Genomic DNA, 19,560 nt, shown 5'->3' on the forward strand with positions numbered 1-19,560 from the left:
CTAAAGCATATCGAGTCTAGTGCATTTTCCGCGACTGGAGCTCCTGTTGCGCCCTAGCAGTTTATGGTGATGGATACGGATACGCGGCTCGGTGGAAGTCGTGCGTTTGGGCAGGTCACTCTACCACGAGAGGTGCACGATACCCGCGTGGCGTGCCTTTTGGATACACAGCGCTGCTCATGTTCGGCGATGCCCTCGAGTACACGTTCCATGTTTAATGTGTGCTGTATGTGTAAATGCATAATGTATGCGGTCAGTGTCCAAGGTGCCCGCAGGGTACTTGGCCCGGGTTCAGTGGGTCTCTGCGGTATTGGGCTTACCTTGTCTTCCGAGTATGTGCCGAGGGTTCCGCTTTTGTATGGAGCCAGTGCCTTACGGGTGTTGCGACAAGTGTGGTATTTTCTGGGGTGTGAGGTCACTGCTGTATGGCTGTTGGATTTAAAGGAAATTACACGAAAGGTCCACTTTCGTCCTAAAGGAGGACGTTAAGAAACCTGTGTACGGTGGATGCCGTGCGAGCGGAGCCGCGTCGTTTTGCCATGCGGAGGAATAAGCTAATTGGGACAATTAACATACCCGAGCGCAGGAACGAATTGGTCGTGTTAATTGAGGCTGTGCTGCTACCTTTAATTCAGTGAACAATTAGGGTATTTTCTGCTGGAAACAGTGTAAACGGCCCGATGAAAGAGAAAAGCAGAGGACAGTAATCTCACCAGAGGCAAGTGTCTCAAAACCTCCGAATGATAGAGATGCTAATTGGCCCGATATTGATGTGTTTTAATCCGCGACTCCGGGGAGCTATTTTTGTTATAGATGTAAGCGTGGCTTTGCTAATGATGCTGGATGATGTGACTAGACATCAGCTCTAATGGTTTATTGACTGGAAGTGCGGTCAGACTTCTGTTTTCAGACGGCGGAACGATTCTGTGCGGAGCGGGACGTTTGTGTTGAAAGAGTCAAATTAGCCGCATTCTACGCTCTGCGCATATTTATTCTGGGAAGCATTGCACGATTTAGCAGAAATTTAATTATGTCGAATGCTTTTTTGCATTTTCCATTCAGTTTTGTTAGATTAATCGTGCTTTTGGCGTTAGTCCGTACGATATGTCGGTTTTTAGAAAAATATTCCACATTCTTGAAATTAGCACATTTTGGCGAATATTCCAGTACCTTTTGGGATCTGATGCTTTCTAGAATGTTCCGGACAAGTTTTTGATGCCTTCTTGAACCCTCCAATGGATTCTGTGTTTCAGTGCTTTTCTAGAATGTTCCAGTGCTTTGCTGATTTTTCTATAATGTTCCGACACATTCAAAATATCTGTGTAATTTTTTTTGTTGATTAATGGTGTTTAAGATCTCTCAGTATAGTGCCCCTTGATTGTGTGAGTGAAAATTCTCATAAATTCTTGAAAGACTTCATAAAAATAGCGAAAGCAAGATTCTAGGGCCGAAACTCTACAAGAACTAGTGGTATTTTTGTAATCCGTAAACTTTAACAGATCGTAATCAACAGAGAAATCGACATAACTAAGAACTTTGAAAAAATGTTTTTTCTTTGTGTTATTATGCATTTGTATGAGACATGCAGGTCTGTGTTAGATTTCAATTTTGCTGATACTTGCCGCTGGCAGTTCCGTCACCTTTTGCACCGTCCGCACATTTCGTGAAATTCGGACGCAAGCGGCGAGAACATGGCGTCCCGCGTCTCAACTCAGGGTGCGACGCCACGCTCGGGAAGCTTCCGGAGACGTCCGGGCCGCACAGCAAGCAAATGGGATCGGACCAGCGGCGGCCAGAAGCAGGCTGATGGATCGCTGCCATAACGACATGTGTCATAGGAGCGAGGCTTGTCAAATCGATGAGGTCGCTGCTTGCATGTGACTGGGATGTGACTGAAGCGGAGCGGGGAGCCGGAGGGAACGCTCCCTCCCCCGGGTCACATGACTCTCACAGGGAGGCACACGCCACTCGAGTCCCGTACTGGAGATGGCGGCGGTAGCCGTGGCAGTTTCGAACAAAGGAAAAGAAGCCATGATTATTCAAGCAAAACAAGTTTCATGCAGTCAAAAACAATGGCTTACGATCCACCGTGTTAGTTACTTATTACATTTATTCATTTAGCTGATGCTTTTCTCAAAAGCCCTTTATAAGGTTAATCTACCTACAATTACATACCCATTTGTAGTGCGGGGTAATTCTAGCGTAAGTACCTTGCTCAAGGATTCTACAGCTGGAGGTGAGATTCAAACCCACAACCTTTGGGTCCAACAGCAGGAGCTCTAATTATGCTACCAACTGTCCTCAAAGAACAATAGATTAAGTGATAGATTATTAATAGATTTTTCTGATGCTTTTCTCTCAAGCAGTTTATAGTGATAAGCTACTTACAGTGATTTACCCGTCACTACAGCGGGGTAATTATTACTGTATGAATTCAGGGTAAGTTCCTTGATAAAGGGTACCGCAGCAGGAGCAGGGATACAGAGGATGTGTGTATTTGAATTTTTAAAACACGCCATTGATGAGATGAGGAGGTAAGAAGACGCTGTCCTGGAGCTAAACGGGTCTTAGTGTGCCGTAGGTGGTGTGTGTCGAATTTCTTCGTTCCAGGGGTCCTTCTTTTGCAACGCAGGCGCCGACGTCCCGATCGGACCTCTTCTTGCGCGTTTACAGAAGGATACAGACACAAACTGCGCGTACAGCACACATCAAAGTGTCAGAATGCGTAAGCCCATGCATCCACACACACACACACACACACACACACACACACACACACACAGGTGTGAGAACAGTTGTTGTTACTGGACATGGAGCAGCTGTTCGATCGGAGTGACATTTCACCTGCCTTATAGAGACCAACACCGAGACGTCGACTTTCCTGTCCCACCGATCAGCCGAGGTGCCGATCAGCACTTTGACTCCGCCCCCCTCCAGCCAGACACTATTGATTGGAATAGACTTGGACCAGTTCCCTTGTATCGATGACCCCCGAGCGCCCCGAGCGCCGAGCTTGGTTGCTAAGAGACCACGTGGCTCATGTTCGGTAGATCGGGCGTTCGATGCTAAGTGTCACGAGAGCGCACGCAATGAAAAGGATCAATAGACAAGGGGTGAATTGGACTCAACAGTTTGGTTTCCGCCTCCATCGCCACCCGTTTCCGCTCAAGGGACCACGCAGGGGGGCCCTGGACCGGGAGCAGAGGCCGTCGGGAAGCCTGATACACCGCTCCCACCTCTCCTTGTGTTTGTGACCTTTCCAAGGTATCGCTTCACAGCTGAAAAGCAAAGAAACTGCTGACCCTTGACCTCTGACCCCCGAGACACAAGGCTGGGTAAATAACGCCGTGCTTCATGCAGATGTTTGGACATGGAGGACACCACACAGGAAGTCGGTGTTTTCATCTCATTCAGAGTTTCGGCTGCTGTTAATGTTATTGTTATGGGCCCGCGGCCCATGGGGTGACACACACACACACACTGTTGCGCTCCGAGCCAGGGTTCGGGGGTTACCGGAGTTCGCTGGGGTTTGCTTGGAGTTCGGCCTGTGTGTCACATGGGGAAGCAGCACCTTTGCTCTGCCTCCCGGCAACATCATGTATGTAGCAGTACGTTGGCGCGTCACCTGCGCGTCGTTCATCCTAGAGCGTGTGTGTGTGTGTGTGTATGTGTGTGTGAGCGCGACTCTCCCGCTGCTCGCCTTTCCAGGTAGCACTTGACCCGTTTGAAAAGGAGAGCGTTTGTTTGTGTCTTCTTCCTCTGATCTGGATGTTGTTTCCGCCACCCCCCCCCCACCACCCGACACATCCGAACAGCTTGGCGGTGTGACCCGCGACTGCGCCGCGCCAAATGATGGGCCCATAATTACAGGGTTATTGCTGCTAGCGCTGATGGGTAATGACACATTTGCAAATTAATTCTTTGAGCTCTGCTACAATTAGCATATGGAGGAAGATTTACTCGTAGCCACCCCTGGAGCCACTGGGTAATCAAGAGCAGAATTTAATAAAAAGCCACAGGAGACTGGGGTGGGGGTTTGGTGGGGGGGTCAGCGCAGTTAGTCATCTTTTGTTCACGACACACAGGCCCAAATCCCTCATTTAGCCCCTGTTCGTGACACGACTTTCCCCTCTGATTTGGGCGGGCGCAGTCGAGTACATTAAAGGCATATTTGTCGGGAGGAAGAGGGCTGTTAGAGGGCAGGGGTGGATGTCGGCGGGGGGCGGCGGGCGGGGGCGGCTGCGCGCGGCACGGTTTGGGAAGCCGGCGCTGGAGCGTCGACCTTCGGTGAGCGTCTGCAGGAGGAGGGCGCTCATTACCTCCGGGTCGGCCCCTCTCGGGCGAACCGGCGGGGGGCGCGTCGAAGGAGAGCCGCACGACTCTCATTAAGCGGCGGGGAGCGGGGAGCGCGCGCCGCAGCACCGGGCGCCAGCTGCGCTCCTCACGCACGGCTGCACGCGCTCACAGCCACATGTCCACCGATGCGGCGCTGCATCTCGCGTGTGCGAAGGTGTACGAGTGCGTTTCCGCCTTTTCGTGCGCGTTTTACTCCTATCCGTTTCGCTCCTCGTCGCGCTCCGCGGTGCTCCCTTCCTTCTGCGTGGAGCACAGGTGTCGTGCGCGTTCAGCCGTGTGCGAGCGTGCGTGTGCGCGCGCACACGCGTCTGTCTCTTGCACATGCATGCCGCTTTTTAGAAACTGATATATGAGATTGTGCACGGGCCGGAAGGAGCGCGCGCACACACACAGACACACACACACACACACACACACACGCGTGCGCGTACACAAACGGGGGAGAGTCAAGCCTGCTGTCTTTGGCTGACAGAAAAAGGAAAACAGAAGAAAGAAATCCCAGATCCCCCCACCCCTCCCCCGGCTGGCGCTGGGTCTCTTCCCGCTCCGCTCCTCGACAAGGGAGGCTGTGTGCTGCAGAGAGATTAGGACACATCTTATCGGCTTCCCGTGCTGCCCGAGCCGATAGCCCCGGCCACTTCCCATTTCCCGGGCCAAAGCCACGTCCCCTGCCGCCCGGGTCGATAGCCCCGGCAGCAGGCCGTGAGCCCCGGCCACTTCGCACGCGGCCCGGGTCCGGGCCCGCGGACGTTCGACAGTCGCCCGGCCTGGCGGTCATCTGCGCTTTGGTGGGGGAGCAATACCCACATTAAAGAGGCCTGTCGTGTACATCCCCTGTATCCTCTGTACCTCGGAACTGCCGATTTGCCGAACCTGCACTTCCTGCAGGTGGCGTAGTGGTTATAGCCGCTGCTTTCCACTTGAGGAGTCCAGGCTCGAATCACTAATCGCAGAAACTGCTCCAGTCAAAGACATGCTTTGCTGTACACATGGGTAAATCACTGCAATGATCTCAACGGTCTAAGTTACTTTTGGAGAAACGCATCATAAAGGTACAACACTATCACAATATTGGTAACAGTATCTGGATTTTTAGCAGTTGGCCCCCTGGGTGCTGTCAGAAAAAAATGACAAAAAATAGATATACGCCAAGGTGTGGTATTTCAGGGTGCAAACTCGTGCAGGAAACCCTTCACCAGCTGCACAAACTGGAGCACATGGGGTAAACAAGCTATCTATCTATCTATCTAATTTAGAAAATTAATATATACATCCACAGATAAACATAGACATAAATACATACATATACAGTATATACACACATACATACACATCCACAGATTCTATATATACTGTACTGTATATATATATCCATCGATCTTAAGCTTTGGTCATTCTGTCGGTCGAAGGCACTGTGTTTTCGTGCCACGTGCGCCGCTCACACTCCAGGTGCCGACGGGTCAGTTTCACTCGGCATGGATGTTAAGCAAAGATCTGTTTACCGCTTCTCCTCGAAAGGTGTCCGCCAGGCGGACGCTATCGGCTCCGCTCGGCCGCGCGGAGCCAAACGTTAAAGGTCACGGCAGGGGACTGAGATTGAGGCGGGTCGCAAACTTCCACGACCTTCTCCTGACCCATCCCCAGCTCCCCTGAAACGCAGTCATGCGTACTGAAAGAGGAGTGTTGATGCGTGCCAGGAGTGTACCGGTTACCGTCGTTCATTCATCATTTATGTAGCTCGTGGTCTCCCTGTGTGTTGCGTGGAAGCGCGGTGTGTTTCGGGTACGTTTTCCGTCTCCGGGGCCGAGCGGAGGGCTGAGGGAAGCCCACGAGAGCCTGCGGAGCCATCGTGCGGGGGTGTGTGATGCTTCGAGTCGGAATGTGACGCAGGCGGGTTCACATCCGCTGGGGGTCTGTGACGTGACGCCCAGGAAAGCCAGTTTACTACCATTCGCTGCTTAGCAGCGCCCCCCCCCCCGCCGACCCACCCCCCTCACCCTCCCCTACCCCAGCTCAGCACGCCTGTAGCGACCTGCCCCATCGACAGCCTGCCCGTCACCGATTCCCCCCCGGGCGCCGGTGGCGGGCGCGAAGAGAAGCGCGAGGGCCGCTTGGAGGACGGCAGGATTCCGCTTCGGCGTGCCTCCTCTGTAAAGAGGCTTCCCGTGAGAGACGGAGCCCGTCGGAGGTTAGCGCCCCCTGTCCCCGCCGAACGCCTTCCCCGCTGTGAGTTTGACACAGAGGATTTGAGAAGAAAGCGGCCTCCAGAGGACGTTGTACACACACAGCCCCCTTACCCATCTCTCTCTCTCTCTCTCTCTCTCTCTCTCTCTCTCTCTCTCTCTCTCTCTCTTCCCCCTCCTCCCCTCCGAGCTCTCTCTCTGGCTCTCCCACTGCTCCTTGCTTTCTTGTGTTCGGTTCCTCTTCTCTGTTGTGCACGGCGGATCCCCGGCAGATAGTTACCTCCTCAGCCCCGCCGCTTCTGTCAGAGCGCTGAGTACCAGGCGGGGGGGGGTTCACGCAGCGGGCGAGCGAGCGAGCGGGAGCGAAGGCGTGGCGCGGCGAGGGCCCCTCGGCGAGCCACACGCACGCAAGCCAACTTTCAGCCACCCAGGGTGGAGGGGGAGGGGGGGTGTCAGGGAAAGCTGGCCTCTAATTTTGAGTTCATCGTGGGGGCGGGGGAGGACTGTCTATTTTTCATTGTCCCCCCAGCATCTCTTGTTGTTTAATTGTCCCAGGAGCAGGCTCTTTCTCTCTCTCTCTCTCTCTCTCTCTCTCTCTCTCTCTCTCCCTCCCTCCCTCCCTCCCTCCGGCCGTCGCCCACGGCACACGCTCAGTCCGGGAAACCTTTGCCGTTCCGAAAGGAGGAGATGTGCTCCGTGAGCGGCGGCGGCGCGGCGACAGCGATAGCGGCGGTGGCAGTGTGATTGAGGGGGATCACGGGAACAGATGCCTTGATGCTTGGCTGGCCCCTCTCACTTTCATTAAGGGTGACAAATCAGCTGTCACTCAGGCAGGAGTCCAATTTACAGATAATGACTCTTGCATGAAAATTGATCAAGGGGCAGTCTCTCTCTCTCTCTCTCTCTCTCTCTCTCTCTCTCTCTCTCTCTCTCTCTCTCTCTCTCGTGCACCCTCCTTATCCACCTCTCTCTCTCTCTCTCTCTCTCTCTCTCTCTCTCTCTCTCTCGCTAGCTCTCCCTGCTCTATCCCTCCCTCTTTACACCATCTCTCTCTCTCGCTCTCTCTCTCTCTCTCTCTCTCGCTCGTGCACCCTCCTTATCCACCTCTCTCTCTCTCTCTCTCTCTCTCTCTCTCTCTCTCTCTCTCTCCCTCCCAATCTGCCTACCTTGTTTCCTGAAGGGAGCAGACTGTCCTGCTCCTCCGCGCGCTGAGCCGCCAGCGGGACCCGGCACAGGGAGGTGGCGCGACAGAAAGGACCGAGGAGACGAGAGAAAGGGGAGAGGAGAGGAGAGGTTGAGCGGGAAGCCGTACTCTCCGCTCGCATCGGGACATCTGGGAGTTGGGATGAAAGGCAGCCCGTGTTTCTCTCAGCTGGAGCAGCGTTCGGTTTCGTCTCCGTCACGGAGGAGCCGGGATTCGTCTTCTCTCTGTCTTTGGCACTTTGGGCTCCTTGTCGTTCTCCTGGCTCCGCGTGACCCTCCCCTCTTCCCCTGACTCCAGCACCCCCCCAATCGCTAATCCTGGACTGACACCGGCACGCTTACTGCTACCGCTGACGTGCATCCCGAGCTGGGACTTGTTCGCCACCGGGCCCCTGACACACACGCACGCACAAACACACACACACACACACACACACACACACACACACGCACAGAGGCACATATACACAAACACTCAGACACACACGGACACACAGTCACCCCTCCCGTGCTCTCGGCTGTGGCCCCCCACCAAGTTCTCTCTCGGAAACGCCGGCGTGGAGTGGAGAGCCACGATGAAGGGCTGACTCCCAGGGAACAGACCCCACACCCTCCCGGGTCTCCGTGCCCCACAGGAGCGGACCCAGCCGTCTTTGATTCCATTTCTTCTGTAGCGATTACAATGGAGCTGTAACGGAAACCATGTTTGGACTGAAGGCCCCGCTGTACTACCTGCCAGGTAAGCTCACTGGGGGGGGGGGGGGGGGGGGGGGGGGCTGGGGGCTCACTGGGGCAGGGCGTACCCAAGTAGGATGGCGCCTAACTTCCAGCGTCCTGCTCTGAGGCGGTGCACCCGGTTTCCGATGCGCTAGCACAGGCGTGCAATGTGAGACACGCGCTGTCGGCGTCCTGGCGTCCCCTTCTCCTTTTGTTTCCGCGATTAGCGTGTAAGCGGTAGCCGTGTTTCGTTTAACCGCGCGCCGCCGCGGTGATGCGCGCGGGATCGAGCGTGGTGTGAAGTTACCGCTCCTCGGCCCCGTGCCCCGGGTCGGCGAACCGTGTCGCCGGCGGGAGGTCGGACTGGAGACAAAGTGGCGGCGATAAAGATGGACGCGGAGAGGCGAGGAGGGACGAGGGAAGAGTTCCGGAGGCCGCGGAGACGTGCGGGGCGGAGATGGGCACAGCCGGGGCGCGTTGATGCCGGGCTCGACGATGTTGCTCCCTCGCCGTCGAGGAGCTGCAGGCCGACAGGGAGCCGAACCCTGACTCCGTGGATTGCGCGTCCGGTACTCCGTCCTCCTCCCGCTCGCAGGTCTCCGTGAACCGTACAGCAACAGTGAAAACGGGTCACGGTGCTCTCTGTGGGTCGGGGGCAGTGCAGGGGTCAGTACGACACAGGCGCCTTCTATAGGCATGTGTCCATCCATCCATCCATCCATCATCCATCCATCCATCCATCCATCCATCTACTGTGTCTATCTGTGCAGTTACATGTGTGTATGTGCATGGGTACACCTTGGATGTCTACACGCACAGCTCTATGCCTCTGTGAGAAGAACCAAGGAGACTTACTGATCTCTGAGCCCTTGTGCTGGCCCCCTTCCCTCCGTGATATTGCCCTCTGCTCTTGGTGGGGCTTCCACATCCGAGAGGCACGGAGAGAGGAGGGGGGAGACGGGGAGAGAGAGGAAGAAAGAGACAGAGAGAGAGACCCCCCCCCCCCCCCCCGAGGAATAAAAGCCCCTCCATAGGGTGGAATGGCCATTTCCGCTCACCTGTAGACCCGGCGGGTCACGAGGACCCCTGCGCGTCTGACACATTTCAGCGGCTCCCGCGGCGCCGTGCAGCCACTCGCACCCGCTGACAGGCACCTACCGCAAAGCAAATTAAAATGAGAAATTGAATTAAGACGTGGGTCTTTGGGTTTCGCTGCATAACTTTAAATAGCGATTTTTTCTAGAATGGCAGTTTCGGTAATTTGCTTGCACGGCGAAGAAGAAGCGCGTTCAATTAGTCAAAAATTATTTAATGAAGATCAAAGTGAAAATAAGCTGCTTGAGAAATATTAGTAAGACAATGAGCACTTAATTGGGTGTTTTGCTCCGTTCGGCTGTTTTGTGCTGTTGGACACACCTGCTGAGAGCAAATGAAAGGCAACAGAGGCGGGTAGGAAGTGCAGGAGCCAGGTGCGGACCGTTCGAACCCGGACACCTGCTGCCTGAACGGATGATGGATGTCCGGGGTGGCGATCGTGGCGGCAGAGGCCGACCCCCGACGGCGGGCCGTAAAGCCCACACTTTATGCGCCTGAATTATTCACGCCTGCCCTCGGCAGTGCCGGAGCGCTTCCCGTTCTGCGCACAGGGGGCGCTGTGCCTCGACCGCCTCTGCCCCCTTTCTCGGCGTACCCAGAAACACGCCGTTCTGCACTGCACGCACCTATAACATCGCACATTTCACGCTCTGCCAGCTTCCGGAGCTCGTGCTCTCATTGTAGCATACAGTCCGGAGGCTGTTATCCGCATTCCACACACACGCGGCCTGCGTAACACACCCCCTGCGCGTGCCCTCGCGGTGATGCGGGAACTGCGAAGACTGCCTGTTTTGTGCAACTGATTTTTACAAAGGGCCACACTTGTAACCTTTGTTGCATGAAGCCATGCGCGATTAAGAGTTCTCAATTTGCGTCTTTGGACAGTGAGAGGAAACCAGAGCAGCCACAAGAAACCCACGTGAACACAGGGAGAACAGGCGATGCCCATCCGTTACATTCATTCATTTAGCCGATGCTTTTCTCCAAAGTGGCTTATGATGTTAAGCTACTTATAATCCTTTACCCATTTATACAGCTGGGTAATTTTACTAGAGCAATTTAGGGTAAGTACCTTGCTCAAGGGTACTACAGCTGGAGGTAAGGATCGAAGCCGCGACTTTTGGGTCCAAAGGCAGCAGCTCTAAACACTACGCTGCCTGCTATCCGATATGGACTGTGATGGATTAAAACCCAACTCCAGTTGTACAGCCCAAGTGCTGTGCGGCACCAGTGCTACCCGCTGATCCACCGGGCCGGCCTTGCCCTTGCTCTTCCCGTTCCCCATCTGTGTTTCACGACAGCAGCTCTGTAACACAGAGTGTTGTTCCGTGAGCGATGACACCAGGTGAGTTGAAGAGTAGGAGGTCTGAAAGAGAAGAGACGCCCAAACACGGGTTCGAATCTCTCTCTCTCTCTCCCAAACACGGGTTTGTATGTAGCGCCTTTCCTCCGAACACAACTGCTGAGGCATCGCAGCCCATTGTTGTCTTATGTTTCCTGCGCTGGCTAATATTAATAAGGATAATTATAATCACTGTAATGATCGGTGTTTGGAAGCGGCTTCCTGCTGAAGGAGAGGCGCCTCAGGTGGGAAAGGCGACGAGTAAACAATGTTCAAATCCCACTCAATAATTCACAGCAGAGCCTGAATTATACATGCGGCCCCATGAATGATTAAAGGAGAGTGATTACTGGCATCTTTGTCGTCAAAGCGCGTGGCGCTCGCTAGCTGACGCGGGTGGGTTCGGGGTGCCGCGGGGGCACCTGTGTTTACCTGGGCACCCCGACGCTCCGCACGCTGGGGTTGCCCCTCCCCCACGACCCGGGAGAGCGTGCTCCCGTCCATCACCCGGCGAGTAGTAAAACGCACAGGCGTACCGGCTGATGGAAACATCACAAAGGCCTGTCAGGTACCGCACGCACGCACGCACACGCGCGCACGCAGGGGCTTCCAAGTGCTCTGCAGCTGGGGGTTCGAGAGGGAAGGAAAAGGCTGACGGCCTGTGATCGCGGCACAGCGGTGCGCGGGGGAGGTGGGAGGCGGCTGCCAGCTGCCAGCTGTCACCTTGGTCCCTTTTGCGGGGTGATCCCGGCTGTGACAGAGGCTCTACCAACTGCCGGGGCCATCGGGGGTATCGCGGGACGAGCGCTGGGTGCTATCCCCCTAATCAGAGCTAGGGGTCGCTGTCCCCCCCCCCTTCATCGGTTCACACTCGGAACGTTCTGGATGTTTACCTGATAAAATTTGCCGCTGTCATGTGTTTCGGATGGCGCGTACTTGCGGTTCAGCGTACCTCTTGTGTGTGCAGCTGCGTATTCTGGAAATGTGCGTGCGTGCGTGTGCGCGCGTGCGTTCCGCACCCCCTGCCCCTGCTCTCGTCTCTGATCTGCTCATCGCTGTGGGTTTCCGAGCCGAGTCTCCGCTCTCTCCTCTCCGTCATTCACACACAGAATTAGCTCCCGCCCGCCTTCTAGTCTTAACTGCCGTTGCCTTGGAGACGGTGTCAGACACATGCTAGTTTTTCAATGATTATTTGACAAGAAAAAAGCAGAGCGTTAAAAAAAAAAGAAAGAAAAAAGGATAAAGGGAAAAGAAATTGCTGCCTGGATGAAGCCCACTAATTACTACTCCTCCGGAGGCGAAGCGGAGCGGGGGCCCGGGGAACGGGCTGCCGGGGCGACGGCGTGCGTGTCGCTGCCCCGTGCTCACGCTCGCTCCATTTCCAAGCCCGAGCGCAGAAGGTGCCGGGCGAGGGGGTCCGGAAGCGAGCGGGCCTCGGATCGCTTTGTCAGATACCCCTCCGGGACCAAAGTCCCATCGTGACAGCAGATGAATATGTGCGCTCGTGTGTGCGTGTGCATGTGTGCGTGTGTGTGTGTGAAAACAGTCGCAGACAGCCCTTTGTTGTGTATTTTCAGTAAACAGTCCACCTGTTAGTTTTCCGGGATTCTGGATCGTCGGCGCTGCGACGGTGAAATGAGTCACAGCGATGCAGGTGGTCAGACTTTGTGACCGGACGCCTGGCAAACCCCCCCACCCCCCGCCGTTGTCCCCCTTGCGTTCAACCAAGAGGCCACAGAGTGCTCACGTCCTGTACGTGTGTGTGTGTGTGTGTGTGTGTGTGTACGGAAAGCACAGGCTCTGTACGGCCCTCCATGCTGTAAACCGCCAACACACAACGTCACGATGCTACCGACTGCGTGCGTGTGCTGCTCTTCGCTGCCCTGGCTCCCGTGCCATGGTTAGCAGCGGTGCCGAGGAACACGCGCACCGCAGGGCGTATCGCGACGGGCGACGGCCGCTGAGCTCCAGCCCGGCCGCTGTTTCCGATGTGCCGGTGACCCTCTGCTCGGTGTTTTCCGTTACGGTCTCCGCACCCCTCCCGTCTCTTTCCTGCCGCTTCATGCGGCTGAGGGCCTGGGAAGCGCAGGGGACACAGCAGCGTAAATGTCAGAGGTGCAGGAATCCTCCGAGACCCAGAGGGACAAAGAGGTGAGGTGAGGCGAGGCGAAGGAGCAGTGGGGGGGGGGTCGACGCGGGCCGGGCGTCTCCGGTAACGCTGACGGGAATGCGGCAGAAATAGCCCCTGGCAGAGACACAGCTCCCGCCTGCCACCCCTAGTTACAACCCCCCCTCCTGCCCCCCCAGCTCCCGGCGGGATCATTAACCGTGCCTGGACCCTGACGCACACCTGTGGAGCGGGATCCCCCTCCCATGAGAACATCTTTAACTGTCCTTGACGGTTCTGCAGGGGTCTGCGACTCCCTGCCTTTGACGCCTAGTGGAGAATGTGTTCGTACCCCCCCCCCCCCCCGGGGCGTGACTTTTCACCCTGCGACACGGAGCGGGAGACTAACGTCTGGTGGGATCCGATGTTTCCCTGCCCTGTTGCCCCACCGGGAGGGGCATGTTTCAGTCCCCTGAGAATGTGCTGCATGATGAGCAGGGTTTCGCACGGCTGTTTCGGATGCTTTCGGTGATCTGCATGCGGTAGAGACTCCCTCCAGCGTTCGGCGCTGCATTCCGGTGTCCGGTGTCGCGCCGCAGGGCCCTGTGGCAAAACACCCAGCGTTTACATTGGCCCCAACATGGCACTTTGTGGTATTGTTTTCCTATGTTTTCACTCCGCTGCTGAATTGCAAAATGCACAGCTCCGACATCTCCCCCCTTCTGCACCTAACCCCCCCTCTCCCCAAACCCCTGGCACAGTACCTGTGGTTTTTGGGACGTTTTTACCCTCCCTGTGCTTTACAGTGGTTAGAAGTTGTGGTTGCAAATTAAAAAGATGTTTTTGTTTAATACATAAATGCAAAAGAAAATGCTCGCCATTAAAAGTCTGGAAGTGGTGTCATGAAAGGACGGGTGGTATCGGTTTCATTCTACATTCAGCCACTGCCTCCGTGGCGGTGAACCGCAAAGCGACCGTTGGAGGCCTGCTGTCGAGACCTCGGTCTCAGGACTGCGTTTGGGTTGGCCGCTGGGGTCGGCAGTGCAGGAATCGACCGGCGGTGCAGGAAACGACCGGCGGTGCGTGAGGGTGTGTGTTCTGGTGTCGGTCGCTGCCGGAAATGCGTCAGAGAGCCTCCTGCCGCTTTGACGGAATCAGGGTACGGCGGTCGTCCCGAGAAATCTGCGAACGGAATGATTTAGGAGCCATCGCTGGTCTGGGGTCGGGGGGGATCATGCGGCAGCTGGTGAGCCGTCAGCTGCCCATGGCGCTTCCTGTGAGTTTGGCACCGACTGCCACGGTCACTGCTAGGACTGCACATTCACCGGTCGGACTCCCATCAGTCTGGGAACAGGACCGGGGGGTCGAAGAATTGATGGGGGCGGAGAGAGTCTGGTCATCATGTTGGGTCCTGTGGTCTCCAGCTGTCGGTGACACACAGACACCCCCCCCCTCCCCAGCTCTTCCGTCAGCTCTCTAGCCAGTCTCCTCCTGCACGGTTGAATGAGGTGACCTATCAGTCGGCACAGTGGTGCAGCGGGGCTGTGGACGAGGCTCCCTGCTCCTCTCCAAGCATCAGGTGCACACAGGAAGCCCATATGCAAATCCTGCTTGATGGTTCACTTAGTTTTTTTTTTTTATGTATATAAGTTCGCCTCTTCATGTGGTTGTTCTTTTCAACCGCACAGTTCACTTCCTTGGTTTTTTTTTTTCTTTTTTTTCTTTATCTCGTTGTATGGGTGCCAGCAGCAGCCGCCGCTGCCTCGAATGAAGTCTGCATTCCGGAAAGATTTGCTCAAAGCCCTGGGCCTGCGAGGCGATCATTTGCATTTTCTTTGTACGGCACAGCGTATTACATGCACAGCCCTTCACAGAAGGAGCGCGAGAAAGCAGGGTATCGTGGCCACGGGGCTGCGACCGGAGTTCTGAGTACATGTGTAACGCTCGCCGGTGTGTGAGTCTCGTTCCGGCGGCGGCTCTGCGGCTCGCGCTGCTCTCACGGAAAGAGACGCAGGAGCTCCTTTTACATTTATTCATTTAGCTGACACTCTTCTCCGGAGCGATTTACAGTTTTAAGCTGCTTACAGTGATTTACCCCATTTATACTGCAGGGTTATTTTTACTGTATCAATTCAGGGTAAGTCCCTTGATCAAGAGTACTACAGCAGGAGATGGGATTTGAACCTGGGTCCTTTGAGTGTATGGCCACTCCTCTAACCGCTGCGCCACCTGCTGCCCCCCTATAGGAACTGGAAGGCAGGTGTCTAAACAGGTGCGTGTGTCTCGTGTGTATGTGTGTGTCTGCGTATGTTTCGGCGTGTGTACGTGTGGGGGCAGACTGGATCTCCCGGGTCCCTCGTCCCTTTGGAGATCAGGTTGGTCGGGGTAGGAAGGTCACGCCAGATTCGCACCCACCTCTGCTGTTCCGCTGATCGAGGATGACTCCTTGTAGGGATGTCGTGATGATGAGGACACGGAGGCAACGTGTCCAACGGTGACATACATTAATAATTTGGTGTCACCTGCTCTTCATGTAACTGATTAAACCTTAATGAGCACATTATTCGGGAGAACGGCGCAGATGTTGTTTCGCATTCTCCTAAATTAAAGCACCTTGGATTCTCACCCGCTCGCCGTCAATGACCGCACGTCCTACGGTAGGGTCCAGAGCCAAAACGGAAAACACGAGGCTTGAGGCAGGAGGTTTGCACACGCTCTCATACACACACTCTCGGCAATTTAGGGTCATCAGTCTACCGGGAACACGTGTCTTTGGACTGTGGGAGGAAACCAGAGCACCCGGAGGAAACCCATACGAGCACACACTGGACGGGGATCGAACCCACATCCCGTCACACAACCTAGGAGCTGCGTCACTGACCCACCAGGATATGACGAATACCTTAGGGGTGTCATTTAAGGAAATCGGCACCGGGGGGGCAGCGTTTACTCGGCCAGAACTGCTCTTAAAAGCGCACGTCCTCGTTCAAACACACGCCGACAGGGTGCCGCTCGCCCTTGGCTTAATTATCCCCGCAATGTTAAAAGAAACAAGCTCGTATCCTCTGTCGGGGCATAACGAATTAGCCCCCGCTTTAAGAGCTTTGAATCGTAAAGACGTTGCGCGATCGGCTGAAATTGATCCGCGCGTTTCCGCATCCTTACACCCCAGAGAAGAGGGAGAAACGCAGGAGCGACAGGGAGGAATGGAGAGAGGGGGAGAGAGAGAGCGAGCAAGCGAGAGAGATTCGGAACACACAAAGTGCCCGGCTAATCCTCGTTCGCTTCCTTCTCTAATTAGGACCAAATGCTGCGGGAGGAGTGATCTACCACCCAGGGCGCGAGGAAATGGAGATTTCAGGGCATTCCAAAAAATACTGGCGGCTGAGCATCGTTAAGACGACATCATTGCGAGTCTTCTAGCCATCAAAGCGCCCAAAACAGAGTCTCTCCGGGCTCCGGCAGCTCCAAACGCGAGGCCTGTACATTTGATGTCCCTTTTATTCTTGCTAAGCATCTGCGGAGATGGTTAAGGGACCCAGAAGCACACTCGAGGGAGAGGCACCGAGGCGTAGCGATGAGACGCCGGCGCCTCCCGAGCGCCGTTTGCTGGTGCTCCTCCCCCGACCGGTTCCTCCGCCGGGTACGGATCGCGACCCCGGTTCACCCCTCTCTTCGGCTCCACAGCCGGTTGACATGTTCTCAGTGTGGCAGCAGGGGGCGTAGCGGTTAACGCTGTCGCCTCGCGCTCAAAGGACAGAGGCTGGGATCACGCCTCCCACTGCGGTACCCATGAGTAAGGTGCTTCACTTGAATTGCTCCGGTAAAAATGACCCAGTTGCATGAAGGAGTAAGTAACAACACACGAATGATGTCACTTTGAGGAAAGGCAGCGGTTACATGAATAAATGTGAATATTTAGGGGTTTTTCGGGTGCCGCGTGCTCTGCTCACCCTGTCAGACTGTATAGAGACGGGTCCCTTCAGACCACACCGGGGTTTTGCCAGCGAGCTGGATGAGCCAGGATCTCATCATAGGGGAGGAGATACCTGGATCCACAGGGAAAGCTCGTACCAGCGCTCATCATCTGCGGGCTTAAAAGCGGGTTTGGCCCCGCAGATCGTTTCCATTCCCCCATGATCCCTCTGAGATGTTATTGCCCGTGACCTTGAACCCTGTAATCCCTGGAGTCTGACCCTCCTCTTTGATTCCCCCCGACCCGTTCAGGACCACGTGTCCCCAGCCGAGCGCTTCCGTCCGCGTTCCGCTGGGGGCCTCATTGATCGTCTCGTCTCTCCTCCCCCCACCCCGCTCCGCTCTGCTCCTCCGCACATCGGCTCACTTTCAGTGCTCACCTCACACGTTCAAAGCCTTTTTTTTTTTTTGCACGTCACACTTGGCCAGACAAGCGATCGCTGCCGTTTCAGAGGCGAGGGGCCCGCTCCCCGGCTTCCGACGCGCTCCTCTTTTTTGATGTGCTTCGCGGCCGGTCTGCTGTTTTGTCACGACGCTATTATGAGCTCTCCATCTGAGCGGCGCAAACTGTGACGTTTCCCAAGCATGAAAATTCAATTAATTCTGGGAGACAGATTAAAGAACATGCTGCATTTTAATAATTTGCTGCGGAGGGGGGGTGAAGCTGGGAAGCGTTGCGGGAACCGCAGGGGCCGCTCCCCGTTCTCTGGACGGCAGGACAAACGCGTGTGATCAGTCACCGGGTGCAGCTCAGCCCATTAGGATCCTATCTCTCCCTCCATCTCCACACTTGGAAGATGGAACGCGTTCAGGTCTGCGCTCCGGTTCGGCCGTGCGATGAGAGGGTGCGCGGCGTGTCGCTAATGGGCGCGGAGGAAGGGGGGGGGGGGGGATCTGCATTCTTACAGGGATCAGGTCCCACTGGATGCACAGATTCAGCTTGTGAAGCTGTTAACCCGTCAAAATCTCCACTCTTTCAGCAAAGCTCACATATCGGAGCGGGATAAATGGGCAGCTGGTTGTGTAGTTAGAGCTGCTGCTGTTGGATCCAAAGGTCACAGGTTTGAATCCCACCTCCAGCTGTAGTACTCTTCAGCAAGGTACTTACCCTAAACTGTTCCAGTAAAAATACCCAACTGTTCAGATGGGTAAATAATTGCAATTAGACCGATGTTGTAAGTCGCTTTGGAGAAAAGCAGCCGCTCGATGGATGTAAATGAACTGAAATGCTGGCAGTCGGTGATGGTTTAGGTCTCTGGGTTAATTAGGAAACTCCACTGTGGTTGAGATGTCGACGCGTTCCTCTAGGTCGTTCGTTCAAGCCCTTCGAGTGTTTCTGCTTAACATGCATTTATTCAGTTAGCTGATGCTTTTCTCCAAAGCGACTTGCAAAATTTTTACCCCTTTATACAGCAGGGTAATTTTACTAGAGCAATTTAGGGTAAGTACTTTGCTCAAGGGTACTACAGCTGGAGGTGGAGTTCAAGCCTGTGCCTTTTTCTCCAAAGGCAGCAGCTCCAACCACTGCGGTACCAGTCGGCCCTACACCGAGCGAGCAGAATACCCAGTTGTGGAAATGGGTGACATCGTAGCTCGGTTAACACGGCGGCATCAGCTAAGAAGACGGGAAGGCGGCGCAGGCGGCCAGGGTACGGATGCATGTGTTGGAGCTCCATATAAGCAGAAGGGTGCGTTGGGGTCGCGGGCGCGCAGCGGGATCCCGAAGATGAGGGCCGTGGGCGCCGGAGCGCGTCTCTTTCTCGATGCACGTTTGATCCGCACGCCCCCTGCCGCGGAGAGCGCGCCACGCCGTGCCAGAGCGGCAGATGAAAGCGTCGGCGGTGCCAGCTGCACCTCCCGAACCAACAGGGAGGGAGACAACAATCTGCTCGCAGGCTGGACAGTGCCACGACGCGGCAGAGCAGGGGGGCGTCCATATGGAAGCGTCTGACCAACGGAGGGCGGCGGTGATGAAACGAGAGCGGGGGAGGGGCTTCACCGCCAGCCTCGGATTGGGGGTGCCGTCAGCAAGGGGGCCCTGCCCGGCGTGGGGGTGGCAGGCGAGCGCTGGCAGGCGGGAGGCTGGCATATGGAGGGCAGGTTGGCGCTTTGGCTGCCACGGGGACGCGCACCTGCAGAAGCTGGCAGAAGAGCCAGGATCGTATGGCGCAGCGCCCCCACCCCCACCCCCTTGTGTCCCCCCTGCTGCCAGCCTCCTTTTTAGTTAATATTTATGTGTCCCAACCTGCTTCCATTATTGGCCCACCAGCGCAGCCCTTAGTGGGGGGGGGGTATGTGAAAGGGTCAGGAGCAATCCTCTGCCCCCCCAACTGTCAAACACTCACAGACACACACACACACACACACACACACACACACACACACTGTTTTCATACTTTTCGTCTTGTTGCACCTTATGTGGTTTCATTCTGGTCTGTTTTCTGTTAAACTTAATGAGTCATCTCTCATCGCTGAGATCAGACTTTAGTGATTTTTCATTTTATTTTTCTGATTTTTCATTTTCTGCCTAAAGCTGCCTCTACTAGTTTGTCATCATTACTGTATGGCCGCCTTTAAATATA

General features: G+C 55.4%; 1 protein-coding gene across 3 annotated transcripts in view; it reads left to right on the top strand.

Moving 5' to 3' along the window:
• Window positions 1-19,560, top strand: part of gse1b (Gse1 coiled-coil protein b) — a 214,979-nt gene that overhangs the window by 135,380 nt on the left and 60,039 nt on the right. The window contains exon 1 of one of the 3 annotated variants that reach the window (XM_029256259.1): window positions 7,736-8,481. The exons of the other annotated variants lie outside the window; for them this stretch is intronic. Coding sequence (XP_029112092.1) covers window positions 8,445-8,481 — 37 coding nt within the window. The 5' untranslated portion in view covers window positions 7,736-8,444. Of the gene's footprint in view, window positions 1-7,735; window positions 8,482-19,560 lie in introns of those variants that run through there. 3 annotated transcript variants of the gene reach the window in all.

The sequence above is a fragment of the Scleropages formosus genome, chromosome 11 (assembly GCF_900964775.1).
Source record: "Scleropages formosus chromosome 11, fSclFor1.1, whole genome shotgun sequence".
NCBI classification, from domain to species: Eukaryota; Metazoa; Chordata; class Actinopteri; order Osteoglossiformes; family Osteoglossidae; genus Scleropages; species Scleropages formosus.